We start from the raw sequence: 15,915 nt of genomic DNA, 5'->3' as shown, positions 1-15,915 counted from the left end.
GATATAACCCTTAAGCTAAATATGGAAAACTAGAAACAAAGTCCATTGTGGGGAAAAATACAATGGGCTCTAGAAAGGGGAGAGCGGGCAGGCAGGCATTCCTTCCTCCTCCATCACTGATCCCAGCCAGTGAAGGAGTGGGGTGGGCATTGCCACCTGCTCCACACCTGACCTCAGCAACAGGAAGGAGTATTGGGCTTTGCTACCTGCTGCAAGTCTGATACAGGCTGGGTGAAGGGGGGCAGGAATTGCTGCTTGCTCCAAGGCTGATCCCAGCTGGGTGAAGGGGGGTGGGCATAGCCACCTGCTCCACTCCTAATGCTAGTTGCAATAAGAAGAGGGTGGGTGTTGCCACCTGTTTCACTCCTAATACCAGCTGGGTTAAGGTGGGGTATTGCCACGTGCTTCGCTCCTAATACCAAGTGAGTTAAGCCAGGGTCAGGCATTAACACCTGTTCCACTCCTAATTCCAGCTCGCTGAAGGGGGAGGGCATTGCCACCTCCTCCACTCCTAATACCAGTTGGGTTAAGGTGGGGGTGGGCATTGCAACCTGGTATGCTCCTAATATCTGCTGTGTTAAGGTGGGGATGGTCATTGCCACCTGCTCCACTCCTAATACCAGCTGGGTTAAGGAAGAGAGTGAGCATATCCACCTGCTCTGCTCCTGATCCCACCTGCGTGAAGGGGGGGCATTGCCACCTGCTCCGCTCCTAATAACAGCTGGTTAAGGCAGACTATGGGTATTGCCACCTGTTCCGCTCCTGGTCCCAGCTGGCTGAAGGAGGCTGGCATTGCCACCTGCTCTGCTCCTAATAGCAGCTGGGTTAAGATGGGGGCATTGCCACTTGCTCCGCTCCTATTACCAGTTGTGTTATGGCTGGAGGTGGGCATTGCCACCTGCTCTGTTCCTAATATAAGCTGGGTTAAGGCAGAGATTGGGCATATTTACCTGCTCTGCTCCTGATCCCAGCTGTGTGAAGTGGGGGCATTGCCACCTGCTCCACTGTTAATATCAGGTGTGTTAAAGTGGGAGCGAGCACTGCCACCTGCTCCACATTGGGGGTGGGCATTGCTACCTGCTCCAGTACGAATACCAGCTGGGTTAAGGTGGTGGTGGACATTACCACCTGTTCCACTCCTAATACCAGCTGTCTGAAGGGGGGGCTTTGCCCCCTGCTCCACTCTTAATATTAGCTGGGTTAAGGTGGGGGTGGGCAATGCCATCTACTCCACACTGAATATCAGCTGGGTTACGGCATGGGGAGGGCTTTGCCACCTGCTCTGCTCCTGTTCTCTGCCTGGGCTTCCCACCATGGCATGTTTTCTGGAGCAATATGGTGAGTTACCTGGACTTTTCTCTGCAGCAATGCCCTCTGGTGGTGCACCAGGGTATAAAGTGAGTTGTCTGAAACACACTCAATTATATGGTAAGATTTCCCTGGACGAAGTTGTGAGGAATGGTCCTTGGGATGGAGAAAGGCTCTGCCATCAACTGAGTAGAGTAGAAGGATCCAACACACTGTTTATTTAAAATGTTTACATAACACCTCTTCACAAAATGTGCGTGAGGCAGTGTGTAATACTATAAAACAATACTAAAGAATAAACCAATGGTACGGTCCTGTAAACCACCAATAACAATATGAAATCAAACACAAACAGGAGAATGGCTAAAACAGTAAAACTTGCATCTTATTGTTATTAGTTTTATTTAAAACATTCATGTCCTACCTTATCTCCTTGAACTCAGGGCAGAGCAAGGACACCAAAAGAGCATAACAATCCATCGGTAAGATAAATCTATCAAACAGTTTACCCTCTAGCAGTTTGCCCTTTGAAATAAAACTTGTCTTAAGTGCTTAGCTGGATGCATTTGAAAGCACTTTCCCTCCACAACCACTGTGGCAGGTCATTCCAGAGGACTAAACCTAGCACAGAAGAAGCCCATGGCTTCACTGTTGTCATATGGGCAGCTCTAAGAAAGAGCACAACTTAGAGCTGTGTACCACAGTGGTTAAGTGGTTCGGCTGCAAATCAGTGCTCTACTGGTTCGAATCCCACTACTGCCATGAGCTTAGTAGGTGGCCTTGAGTAAGCCACTCATCTCAGCCCCAGCTCCCCAGATGTATTGTGGAGATAATAATAACACTAACTTGTTCACCGCTCTGGGTCAGGCACTAATCTGTCTAGAAGAGAGGTATATAAGCACAGTTTTTGTTGTTGTTGTTATTATTATTAAGTATAGGGAACAGAAATGAAACCATTAGTGAGGAAAACAACCAATCAAATGACCTAAAAGCAAGTTGGAACAGAAATGCTTAGCCCAAGGGTGAAAGACATTCCATAAAAATATCAGGCATAGGGAGAAGGGGAGGGCATTCTAGAGCCTGGGGATAACTATAAAGAGGTCTGTTAATCTCACCAGGGGTTGCCATAAACCAGCTATGACTTGAGGGTACTTTCCACCTCCGCCACCAATTTCAAGCCGTTCTAGCCATACATTTCTGGAGTCAGGGAGTTCAAAAAGTGTTGCCGCGTATCATTGTACATCACATGAAACTGTAGTTAAGACTAACTGTAAATCAAATTCAGAACATGGTGTTGTGATCTGAATAATCCAGACTAGCCCAAGATAATGAGAGCTTGGAAGCTAAGTAGGGTCAGCATGGTTAATACTTGGATGGAAGACTTCCATGGAAGACCAGGGTTGCTATGGAGAGGAGGACAATGGCGAGCCACCTCTGCTCATGTCTTGCCTTGAAAACCCTATAAGGGGCAACCATAAGTTGGTTGCAACTAGACATGGGCACAAACAGCATTATAAACAGAAAAAAACCACGAACAGCCCGTTCGTCTGTTCATGAACAAGCCATTCACGAGGCTCCATTCTAAACGAACAAGTGGTCGTTGCAAGCCTCGTTCATTGCCTTCGTCAGCCGTTCGTCAAGCCAGACAGTCTGGGGCCTTTCAATCAATTCCCCTGGCAACAACAGGGACTGAACTCTGTCTGAACTTCTTGCTTTCCTTCTGGCTTTAACCCTTCAAAGTATTTCCAGCAGAGAGTCCTGGTTTTGCTACTGTGAAGAAAACATGACAACAAAGGGGAGACCCATGCATCATGCCTTTCCCGGGGTGCAATATCTCTGAATCTTGGGGGGGGGGTCTTTGGAGGACAGTGAGGACTATGTCCTCTGCAAAGTTGGTGGGTACTGGACATTGGGAAGATCAGTTTGTAACCCCTCAATGTAGCTTCCACCAGAGAGTCCAGTTTTTGCCACTGTGAAAATGACAACAAAGGGAAGGAACCATGGATCATGCCTTTCCCGGGGTGCAATCTCTCTAAACTTGGGGGGGGCTTTGGAGGCCAGTGAGGACTATGTCCCCTGCAAATTTGGTGGGTATTGGACATTGGGAAGGTCAGTTTCCAACCCCTCAAAGTAGCTGCCTTCCAACAGGCAGTTCCGTTTTTGCCACTGTAAACAGAAAATGACAGCAAAGGGTGGAGAGACACATGGATCATGCCTTTCCCTGGGTGCAATCTCTCTGAAACTTGTGGGGTCTTCGGGGGACAGTGAGGACTATGTCCCCTGCAAATTTGGTGGGTATTGGACATTGGGAAGATTAGTTTGTGGTGTGTTTAAAGGGCCCTGCCCATTGCACATGACAGGAAAGGGCCCTTTAAACTTTCCGCTGGCAGGCAGCAGGGGGGAATTCCCCCTGCCACCTGCCAGCTGATAGTTTAAAGGGATCTTTAAGGGCCCAGGAACAACTAACAACGAACATGTTTGTGAACAGGGTCATGTTCGTTACTGTTCGTTGTTCGTTGTTCGTGGATGGCAACGAACAATGAACAGCTTGTTCTTTTTTTTTCCCCGTTCGTGCCCATGTCTAGTTGCAACTTGACAGCAGAATGATCAGTCAATTAACTAATCATAATTAAGTGATGATTTTATGTTGCATCTGAACCAGTCCATAGTTGTTGTTGTTGTTTTGTTACATGCATTTGTTTAAAATCTAGGACATACAAAATTTTAAAAAGTAACCTTCAACTCCTCTGAAGTGAAGATCAATGTATGTGGCTTAACTCTCTCTCTCATTAATGTTTTATTTTATTTTCAAATGTGTACACCGTCACACTGGGGTACTCATTCTGAAGTTTACAACTTTATGAAGTTGCAAACATGCACAGTAATATGTAATTATTTATTTTTAATAAATGTGGCATATGCTCATTCATGAGAGTATTTGCAAATTCTAGAGAAATACAGCCAAAATTCTGAAGCCTGATTTAGTGGTTTTCTTCAAGTGTGATTCTCAAGCATAGCTGTGGTTTTAATAAGCATGGTCTTAAGTGATAGTCATTCATTTAAATGCTTGGCTGAATTGAAGCTCAAAAGAAACTAGTTTTTATGAAGATGTGCTGTATTCTTTATGCATGGCAATGAAGTCTATTTCCTACTTTAAGTGCACAGCTAACCACAAGCTTAACTGTGGAGTCGTAAGTGGAGCCTCCATAATTATTTTTTTATGTGAGCAGTTGCTGAATGAATGTTATGTGATCGCAAATGGGAAGACAGGCAGTCTGTGAAATTGAGAAGGGGAGGAACACTATTAAGGGAGAGTCTTGTTGTCTTAAGATGCAGTCTACACCATGGAAATGCAAAACAGGCTAGTAGAACATGTAAGGTTGGATCCAACCAGCGTTTCAGCTGGTGAAAAAGGAGCAGTGGGTCCCGTTTGACCTCCAAAAAGTCTGTGATTGGGGATCATGCAACCTGCCTCTTTCATGTTACTTAGATGCAATGCATTACCTTCCACTGAGATGAATAACCCTTTTGAGTAGAATCCCCCCTGAGAAATGTTATTGTACTTATTGTAAGGAACAAGTTGACTCAATTGCCCATATCCTTTTCAGCTGCCCCCATTATCATTTACTTCATAACCAATATATTATTTCCTGGACTGGCCAATTACAGAACATTTCTGAACAACAGAAACTAAAGATTTTACTATCAAGCAAGATTAAAAAAAAGTACACACGTGATCTAGATGTGTTTATTTATGCAGTTACAGATTACTTATAAAATACTTTGACATATAGCTTGTAGGCTGTTAAGTTACAGGGAAAGGAAAGGAAACCTGCCTGGACAAAAGCCATGTGGATCAGGGACTGCAGTAAGGAGGGAAGTGGACGAGACTGAGAGCCAGACTACAAGTGACATCTTACACAGGTTGGACACTAGTCGGCTTCCCTCAGGTTTTGATGGGAAATGTAGGCGCCCTGGTTTTACTGCTTGGCTCTCCATTACAGCTGCAAGACCAGGATGCCTACATTTCCCATCAAAACTTGAGGGAAGCCGACTAGTGTCCAACCTGTGTAAGACGTCACTTTTAGTTTGGCTCTCAGTGGCAAGGATCCAACCCATATATACCAGGGTGCTGAAATGCAGGCAGACACATGGAAAGATAGTGGTCTGTGTTGGTGAGTGGAAGATAGGAAGTGAGAGTGTATTTAGTTGCTTGTTTGTACACGTAAGCTGTTATCACCCATTGTTTCCTTCAGGGTTTTTTGCTTGTTTGTTTTTGGTTGCTGTATTTTTGTAGCAAGTTAGGTTTTCAGATATGGGGAATAGGCTGTGGGCAGACGAGTGGTGTGAAGGAAGGCTGGACTGATCTTTCCACCCCACACTGCCTCTCTGTGCTCCTTTGGCTTTGCTTGGGTTTCTTTTCTTTTTTAACATAGATTGTAGTTGTCTGCTCCCTCTCTAGAAAAAGTAGTTACGATGCTTTATTGGGTAATAATAATTCCAGAAAGGTGGCCGTGTTAGTCTGTTACAGCAAAATTAAACAGGAGTCCAGTAGCATCTTGAAGACTAACAAAATAGATTCCAACCTAAACTTTAATGAGTCAGAGATCACTTCATTCTATGTATAGTGTCTCTCCAAAGCAGTTAAATATATACTTCGGTTTCAAGCAACAGGAAAGCGGAAGAGTGGGTAGAAGTTACAATGAGACGTCACTGTGTAACAAGAACCAATTAAAGAGTAATTTTGTTTCACACAGTCACTTTGTAACTTCTACCCTCTCCTCCTTCTCCTTTCTGTAAATTTAGTTGCTTTTGATGAGGACTCTATGCATCTGATGAAGTGAGCTCTGACTCATGAAAGCTGATGCTTGAATAAATGGTGTTAGGTGCGAGTGGACTCCATTTCAATTTAATTGATCCCTGGCTCCCTGACCTGTACAGCCCAGGAGAGCCTGATCTTGTCAGAAAAGCTAAGCAGGGTTGCCCTTGGTTAGTAACTGGTTGGGAGACCTCCAAAGAAGAGCGGGGTTGCAGAAGCAGGCAATGGCAAACCACCTCTGTTAGCCTCTTGCCATGAAAACCCCAACCCCCTCAGCTATGACTTGAGGGCAGGCTTTCATTTCATTTTTTGCCCCAATGGGGACCCAAAGCAGAGAACATTATTTGCTCCTTTATTTTATCCTCACAATAACCTTGAGAGGTAGGTTAGGCTGAGAGTGTATGACTGCCCAAATATTACCTAGCAAGCTTCGATGGCAGAGTGGGGATTTGAACCTGGGTCTCTCAGATCCTAGCCTGATGCTAATTACTACACCTCACTGGCTGTAAGTGAATGAAATTGCAGGGTTAAAGATCTTTCCCCTAGTCACCTTGTCTTCTTTTGGGATACTACGTTTCTTCATATGACAATATTTTGTTTCTGAAGAATGGAATTCTTTTCACCCAGCGAGTGCACCCATTTATAAAGCAATAACATACTTATTTTTACTTTTACATTGTTCATTCAAATACCAGGAAAATAAGGTCATTCTGTTCTTCACACTTGAGCTTAGTGAATGAGGGGATGGTGTCATAGCAGACAGCCATTGTTACCAAAAAAATTGAAGCATTCTAGTTTTTTATTGATCGTTCATGTTACACTGAAGACAGCTCAACATTTTCTTGTGACTTTGGTTCTAAACTAACTGTTTAGAACCACCTGCTTCACAATGCAGGCATACTGTTCATGTCTGTCCAGGGTGTGTCCTCCTTGTCAAAGATTTGCAGGAGAAAAGAAATAATAAAATATGAATATGTTGGGTGTTATCCTTTTTACTGCACTGTTATACTGTTTGAATATGTAAAAAAAGACACTCAGTCATAACGGTTAAAAGTTATTGTAAATATTTTATCCACAGGAAAAATAACTTTATCACTTAGTCCCTAGCAACAACAACATTTGATTTATACACTGCCCTTCAGGACAATTTAGCACCCACTCAGAGTGGTTTACGAAGTGTGTTATTATTATCCTCACGACAATCACCCTGTGAGGTGGGTGGGGCTAAGAGAGCTTGGAGAGGGCTGTGACGGATCCAAAGCCACCCAGCTGGCTTCAGGAAGAGGAGTGGGGAATCAAACCTGGCTCTCCAGATTAGAGTCCTGCTGCTTTTAACCACTACACCAAACTGGTTCTCACTACACCAAACTGGCTCTTGCTAATAATTAAATCAGGGGTCCCCAATGTGGGGAGGGGCTGTAGCTGAGTGAAAGAGCCTTTGTTTTGTATGCAGAAAGTCCCAAGTTCAGTCACCAGCATCTCCAGTTAAAGGGACAAAGGAATAGGTGGTGCAGAGAACCTCTGCCTGAGACCTTGAAGAGCTGTTTCCACTCTTAACTAGACAATACCAACTTTGATGGACCAATTGTCTGATTCAATGGTCTGATGAGTGTTTGTGTCCATGTGCATCATGTTGCCTTCCAACATCTTTCTTTGCACCTGCCAAGTATCTTTAGAGAGTGAGCAGGGCTGGATGGGGCCTTTGCCCAACAAGGTTTCTAATTAGCCATTGGAGATTGGATTGGCTGAGCAGATTTTTAAAAATATTGCTTTGGCAACAGCTGCCACCACAGTACAAGGATCTTCACTGAGCAACTGAAGGTAAGCAAGAAAATATTTTAAAAGTATATTCATTTTAAAAAGTATCCTGTTAAATAAAGTTATTCCTGAAAAGTAGGAGACTATTGGAGTTACTTATGATTGGGGAATAAGTTGTTAGGGGAGCTTTAGCACTCCCCCCCCCCCAAATCTATGGCCCTGATGTGAAACACCACACTCCCAGCTGCTTTTAAGGTAAATAACCGACACCCCCCTCCCCGGATGTCAGGCAGTATCTGCTTTCTTATCTCATACTCATAGAATCATAAGAATGGAAGGAACTTCCAGGGTCATCTAGTCCAACCCCTGCACAGTGCAGGAAATTCAAAACTATCTCTTTCCCCTCTTTCCCCTTTCCCCCAGTGACCCCTGCTCTATGCCCAGAAGATGGCAAAACACTGTCAGGATCCCTGCCCAAACTGTCCTAGGGAAGATTGCTTCCTGACCCCAAAGTGGCGATCAGTATTAATCTGGGTGTGTAAGAAGGGGCCATGAGAACTAAGCACTTCTGTAACCTTTTCTGCATTCCCTCTCATGATCTGCCCAGGTTCACAGAATCACCATTGCTGTCAGATAGCCATCTAGCTTCTGCTTAAAAACCTCCAAAGAAAGTGAGTGCCCCCGCAACCTTGAGGAAGCCTGTTCCACTGAGGGACCACTATAAATGTCAGGAACTTCTTCCTTGTGTTTAGCCGGAGACTCTTTTGATTTAATTTCAGCCCGTGGGTTCTGGTCCGACCTTCTGGGGCAATGGCAAACAACTCCATGCCATCCTCTAACGAGTGTACACTGCAATGAGATACAGATACAGATTAGGTGAAGAGCTGTGGCTCAGTGGTAGAGCATGTGTTTGGCATGCAGAAGGTCCCAGTGTCAATCCCCAACATCTTCAGTTGAAAAGAAAAAAGAGTAGGTGATGTGAAGCCCTCTGCCCAGCTGTTGCCAGTCTAAGCAAACCATACTGACCTTGATAGACCAAGGGTCTGATTCTGTATGAGGCAGCTTTGTAAGTTCATATGAAAAGACAAACTTTAGGGAGAAACAAGATGTGAGAGATCCATGATGAAGATCACTGATGAATGTCTGGATGCATATCCCTCAATACGCTGTTTTCAGTCCTCTCCATTATGATGTTTACCATTCTGTTTGCAGTATTTCATGCGGAAAACAAAATTTTAAAATAATCACAGAATTATCTGTCAATTTCTCAAGGCTGCCTAAGTGAACCGCAAAGTGTTCTCTCAGCAGCAGAGCGGCAGCCACTGCAGCCATAATTGTGGCCTTCCAAGCTTGTGGATAAGCTTTTATTTCCTTTTATGTTAAGGCCAGCCAGTGGGGTGCAGAAAGCTTCGTTTAAGAAATAATCTGATTTGGCTGAGTGCTGTAAAGTTTTGAGTAGGAAAGTTTCTCACAATTGCAAGGCACATAAATGTGGGAGGAGAACCCATTCCAGGCTTTTAAGGTCGCTTAGCTTTTAACTCTGGGAAACATACAGCCCATGTTACCCTGGCTATTTGAGAGGAGAGAAAGAAGAGAGAGTAAACAGTGTTATATTTTCCTCCTGCAGCAGTAAGATATCCATGGCTGTTATAGCTCTGAATGTCAATCAATTAAGTGAAACAAAACATAAGAACCAGGATGTTTTCTGGTGATTTATAAAATATGTCACGAGGCTTTAAAACAATCAGCCTAATTACTCATATAAAGGTAGAAGTCACGATTAGAGGTAGGAACGAACAGCAATACGAACACAAAAAAAAGCCACGAACAGCCCAATCTGCTGCTCACGATGAAGTTGTTCGTGAGGCCCCATTCTAAATGAACAGGTGGTTGTTGCAAGCCTCGTTTGTTGCTGTTCATCAAGCCAGACCGTCTGGCACCTGCAATCAATTCCCTTGGCAACTTAGGCAGGGATTGTCTGAACTTTGTCTGAACTACTGCTGTTGCCCTGGAAACCCCAATCTAAGACCAATTTATCTTGATTGGCAGGTCTTCCTTTCAAGTGTGGAGCTCCAAATTTGTTACAACAAGGGAGCAAAGAGCAGGGGGGAGGGGGGGCTCCCAGCTCTGACTTTGCAGACAGTGGAGGGACAGTTGCTGTTGGCATTTGGATAGAGAGAGTGCATTAGAGCTTGAATTTTCTTAGTGTGTGGTGGGATAGGGATCTACCCCTTCAAGTTCCAGGGCTGCTGCCAGGCTCTGGGCCAAACTATGATTTATTATTGGTACCTTTTCTGCTGCCTTCTCAGGTAAGGTTTCTGGGAGTGGTGTGGTAGGGATCTACCTCTTCAAGTTCCAGGGCTGCTGCCAGGCTCTGGGGCAAGCTATTATTTATTATTGGTACCTTTCCTGATGCCTGCTCAGGTCAGGTTTCTGTGAGTGGTGCAGTAGGGATCTTGACTTGGATGATGGCTGGAGGAGAGTCTGCTGGCCCCACGAATAGCCAACCACAAACATATCCGTGAATAGGGCCATGTTTGTGGTTGTTTGTGAGTCCCTGTTCATGGATGGCAACAAACAACAAACATCATGGTCATTTTTTTTTCTGTTCGTGCCCATCTCTAGTAACAATCACCCCATGACATTGATTGATAAGAGGAGGTGTGGCTGGGAAGTTAAAGATCAAGCTCCAATCTGAATCACACCCATTTGTAAATATTCTACAAGTTCTGGATCTGACCAGAATTATCTGGAAGTGACTGGAAACCTTTTGATCTACCCATTTGTTCTTGTACCTTGCTGGCTAGTTTCAGTTTCTCAGCAGGAGGATGACAGGCGTAGGATGTCAGCAAGGAGAGGAAATAGATCCATGCTTGACAGAGATGTTTTCTAGATGTTGTCTAGATGTTGGTGAGATGTTGGCTGGAGATGTTGTCTAGATGTTGGTGAGATGTTCTCACCAAATAGGAACATCCTGATTGGCATTTCTTTGCACAAAAATATTTGCTTCCTTTCTGCCAGCCACTGAACCATCTCTCTAGCTTTTGGAGAGCTTTCTGATGGTATATAAGCACAAGCTAGTTTAAGATATTTTGTTCTAGGGAACTGTAACTGTTGCTGTTTGGACTAAAACAAAGGATTTTCTTGCACATACTGAAAGCTGGGCAGGGCAGGGTCCAGGCAGGGAAGATGCCAAAGGTCACCCATGGACTACATTTACTTCCTCTCTATGATAGGAAGCCCACCTACCATGTGGAGGAAATTATTGGAAATGACTATTGGATTGGTTTCCTTATACAGCTAACTTTAATTTTGTTATTGTCAAATCTAACCCATTTTTAAAAAATGATGATCAGCATGAATCGTGAGCACATAGTTCATAACAGCCAGAAACCTTCATACAATATCTAATTCACTTGTGATTTTTTCTGCCATAAGCTGTGGTGCCTGCTAGTAGTTTTGATGGCTTTTAAAAAGACCACCCTATCAGGTGGCAGTTAGCCATGATAGGAAACTAGACTCTTAATGATCAAATAATAATCAAAGGCACTGAATCAGAATAAAATTAATATTTATTCCATGCAGCCAGAAGCCATTTCAGTTAAGCAAATAAGGTATATCAGTTGTTGAGGACCAAAAAAGGTTGGGGCGGGGAGGTCTGCACACCCTAGCTTTGGAAATTCCAAATGTTAGTGGCTAGCCACTGTTTGGATGCTAGACTAGATAGCCTAATCTAGCAGACTTCTTATGATTTTACTTCTGCCACAACTCAGTATTCAAGGAGGGAAAACTGTCTTAATTATATGCCCCATACATAAATACAGCAATATCAAATAGTCAACATGGCTCTATCTGAGGGTACTGAAACCCATAGATCAAGGCCATTTAAAAAATAGTGACATTTTCCTGCAAACTTGGTGGACTTCTCACCCCCCAGGTTTGCAGAAAAATCTGAAAACCCAGAAAAATGGAGGGGATGTTCAATCCTTGAAAATAAAAATACTTTGTGTACCTGTGCAAACAATGCACCTCTGTGGGACTGCTGCTTGATGGTGGAGATACAGCAGCACTTCAGCTGGGCAGGCTGGTGAGTGGCTGCCATCCTGACCAGGTGTCTATGTGTGTGGACAGAGTAGTGAAAAGAGGGAAGAAGTGGAACTGAGGTCAGATCAAGGAAAGAGGGGGCTGCAGGAGGCAAAGGGCCAGAGGGGGACCAGTTTTGGGGTAAGGGGTAGGGAGAATAAGTAGGGTGCAGAAGGAAAAAGATGACAGGAGGAGGTAGCAGTGGGAGGAAAGGGTAGAGAAAGTGGCTGAGAGTGGGTGTCAAAAGCCAGAAGGCAAAGAAGGGGCTAGTAAGGGAATTTCTCTGTGAGTTTCTCAGGGCTTTTTTTCAGGGGGAACACAAGTTCCAGCACCTCTTGAAAATACTCGGCAATAGTGCTTGAAAATAATATGATTTCAAAGAATCCCGTGTGTTTCTTCCTCATTTCCCTCTTGAGAGTTCTGCCTCCTCTTTTCCCAACCCCCCCCCCCGGAGTTTCTCATGGGACCCTGCTTGCTTGGTGTATCACACTCATGCTTAGAGGGTGTGTTTGACTATTTGAAATTTTCCTGCAGTACAATTTCTAGAAATATTTCTTTGGTTATATTTTCCAGAACATTATCAATTGTATGTTCCTGAGTCAGCACAAGTTGGCTCAGCAGTGGGGAAAATTAAGGCCAACGACGCAGACACTGGGTCAAATGCTGATATGAAATACACAATTATAAATGGGGACGGCTCTGGAGTCTTTTCCATATCAACTGACAAAGACACACGAGAAGGAATTATCTCCCTGAAGAAGGTAAGCCAAAAAGAGCAAGGAGTAAGGAATGCTGAGTCCTCCCCACTCCTTACCTTCCAAAGGTTTCTTTTCCCAAGTACTTTTTTTCCTCAGCTGACCTGCATTAACAGAATGGCCTCAGCTAGGAGAAGGGCTCTTGGAGAAGGAAGCTGCTGGGAAGTACACCATGGGCTCTGTGCTCCATACCTGCATAATTTTTTGTTTTTGAAATTAGATAGTCCTTTTAAGCCCCTTTGTTCTACATGACTGGTATAGATTCACGTGCTATCACTGAATTTAGTGGGATGTTTCTGAATCAGCTTTCACAGGTTATGCTTATAGGTCTCCCTTTGACTATTACCATAATGGCGTGGCAGCTGTAGAAACAAGGAATTGCGTTGGCACCCTGCCTTATTGAGAACTGTCTGTTGAAACAATTCCCATACATTTTGTATTGTTGAAGGCTTTCACGGCCAGAGAACGATGGTTGTTGTGGATTTTCCGGGCTGTATAGCCGTGGTCTTGCCATTGTAGTTCATGACGTTTCACCATACAACAGATGCTACGATCAGCAAAAGACAGTAGAGACCCCCTCTCCTCTGCAGGTGTATACTGCATACCCTGCAGCTGTGGACAAGTTTACATCGGGAGTCGGGACCACACAGCATAGCATCCAGACAAGAATAAAAGAACATGAAAGACACTGCAGACTTGGCTATCCAGAAAAATCAGCAGTGGCTGAACATAGCCTAACTCAAACAGGACACAGTATCCTATTCCAGGACACTAAAATACTGGACAACACTTCCAACTACGTCAGATTGCACAGGAAAGCCACTGAAATTCATAAGCATAAGCACAATTTCAACAGGAAAGAAGAGACCTTAAGAATGAATAGAGCATGGTTTCCAGTCCTGAAAAAAACCAGGCTAACAAAATACTCTATACCCGACAATAGCCCTGCAGAGAAGATTAGCATATCAAGCACCAATCCATATGCAAAAGAACCTCCTCAGGATACAGTGAAGCCTCCCTCCATCAGCATTCCACACCCTGGGAAACTCTTACAGGATGTCTCAGCCCAACCCTACCTTCTTGAGTAGATATAAATTACCTGCCAAATTCTTTTCCACACTGTGACACTGAGAGATCTCTGTCTTTTGGTGCTACACTTCTGAAGATGCCAGTCACAGCTGCTGGCGAATCATCAGGAACTACAATGCCAAGACCACGGCAATACAGCCCGGAAAATCCACAACAACCACCCATACATATTGGTCTCATTGTAAAAACACGAGTGAACCTCCCCTGTGAAACAAAGAAGGTTTACTGGCCTGATTACCCTCCACCTGAATTATGAAGTAGATGCTACTCACAAAACTACTTCATGCAGAGAAAGACACACAAATAGTTCTCTGCTTCAGTGACTGAGGCAATACCTGAAAGAAGCCAAAAATGTCAAAAAAACAGGAAGATACCCCCTTCCCAAAATGTGTACTCTAAAACTGTTTCCCGTACTAACTCATTCAGAAACTTTAATTCTATGTGGGATATGTAACTGGGATAAAATGTGAGAGCCTTATCGATCTGAAGGCAAAAGTTTTATTAATTCGCTGTTATTTAATAATGATGGTTTTCTATATTGACCCAAATGTACTAGATTGCACTGCCATTAGTGTTTGGTATACGTAGCAACAGCTTTGGAACAGTTATCTTTCCATACCATGTAAGTCTTACCTTCAGAAATCTCTCCTATAGTAAGAAAAACCTGGAGTAATTCTCCGTGTCCATTCAAGACTGGAACTTCTTAAGTAACAAGGACCAGAACTTCACAAACTCACTTGGGTCACAAGCTCTTAGATGAACTGAAACAATTCTGTTTTCTTTTTGAAGTGCCTGAGGGGAAAATGGAGGCCTGGCCTTGAGATAAATGTAGCCCACTCTGCAAACTGTTGTGTTAATGCTACCAGTTGATCCTTCATCAATCATCATCATAATGTCAGAAACAAATGATCGCTTCCCCAACCCCCTTTTATTCTCATGACTAAACACACACAAACTGTTGTTCTATCACCACACAAAATATCAGGTGAGGTAAATCACTTAAACACTTCAGTACAAAAGGCCAAGTGATTATGGTGGGCTAATGTTACTCTATGGTTAAGCAAAAAAAAATAAGCACTTTATCAAAGTCTGATCCGGCATCTTTGGAACACAGAATTGGCTCAAAGAGAAAATGATACTGGCCGGGTTTTTAAAATGCTTGTACAAAATATTTTTGTCTGGAAATAATGGTTAAATGTGTGACATACTGACAGCCATCAACCTACAGATTTTTAGACAGGGTTCTGTTATTTTGTGTATGCCGTGTTCACTGTCATTCCACAGACTAGCAAGATCAGGCTGGCGGAGGTGACTGAAGGGTAATAGAACTCTGCTTTGGACAGGCTGTCCCAGGATTTATTCTTCAGTTTCTTCCCCTGCCCATGAACGTTGGGAAACTATCGGTATTATCCTTTGAGTGATTCCCAACAAGCATGCCCCAAGTGGCAAGTGTTATTTGCTCTTAACACTGAACAAATAATAACTTCCCGAAAACAAATGCCTTTACTGTCAACCTTGAACTTTTTTGTCAGGGACTTTTTCCTGCTGAGCCAATCTGAGGCAGAGATGTGGCTTCCCAGAGACTGCATTTTCCGAGGACACTTCCCAATTAACCCTGGCTTTGTGAACAGTTTCTATTGATTTTGTATCATTCTGGGACCTTCTGTGGTCATCGGATAAACTTGCCCCAGGCCTTTGTTCCACTTCGCCTTAATTGTTCTCTGGTCCACTTCTTTCCTCCTCATTCCCCAGTCTTGCTCCATATTTGGGATTCCAGATTCCAGCTTCTTGGAGGGTGCTGCTCTGCAAAGCGCAAGGCATCAAAATCCCTTTAGTGAACTTTGTGGAAGGATTGGATCAGATCCACAAATTGCTGTGCTATCATACTAACTCTTAATAGGCCCCAATTATTACTCATTCACAGATTAGAAATTGAGGTGTAGAGATTTGGCAAAGCCACTTATTTAGCTGAGCTTGTTTTTTAATTTAGGTTTCCCAGGCCAAGAGTGGGCTACTCAGAGTCCTTTACTCTTTATTACGTGTGTATTAAGCCAGCAAACTCAAGGTGGTTTATCAAAAAATTAAACCACTCCAAAAATCCAT

General features: G+C 43.7%; 1 protein-coding gene across 2 annotated transcripts in view; it reads left to right on the top strand.

Annotated features, from left to right (window-relative positions):
* The window catches only part of CDH18 (cadherin 18), a 284,990-nt gene that overhangs the window by 184,272 nt on the left and 84,803 nt on the right, over positions 1 to 15,915 (top strand). For both annotated transcript variants that reach the window (XM_054985367.1, XM_054985366.1), the window contains exon 5: positions 12,542 to 12,729. In XM_054985367.1, coding sequence (XP_054841342.1) covers positions 12,542 to 12,729 — 188 coding nt within the window. The remainder of the gene's footprint in view (positions 1 to 12,541; positions 12,730 to 15,915) is intronic.

Source organism: Eublepharis macularius, chromosome 7 (assembly GCF_028583425.1).
Source record: "Eublepharis macularius isolate TG4126 chromosome 7, MPM_Emac_v1.0, whole genome shotgun sequence".
In the NCBI taxonomy this organism is placed as follows: domain Eukaryota; kingdom Metazoa; phylum Chordata; class Lepidosauria; order Squamata; family Eublepharidae; genus Eublepharis; species Eublepharis macularius.
This window is presented reverse-complemented; position numbering and strand designations above follow the sequence as displayed.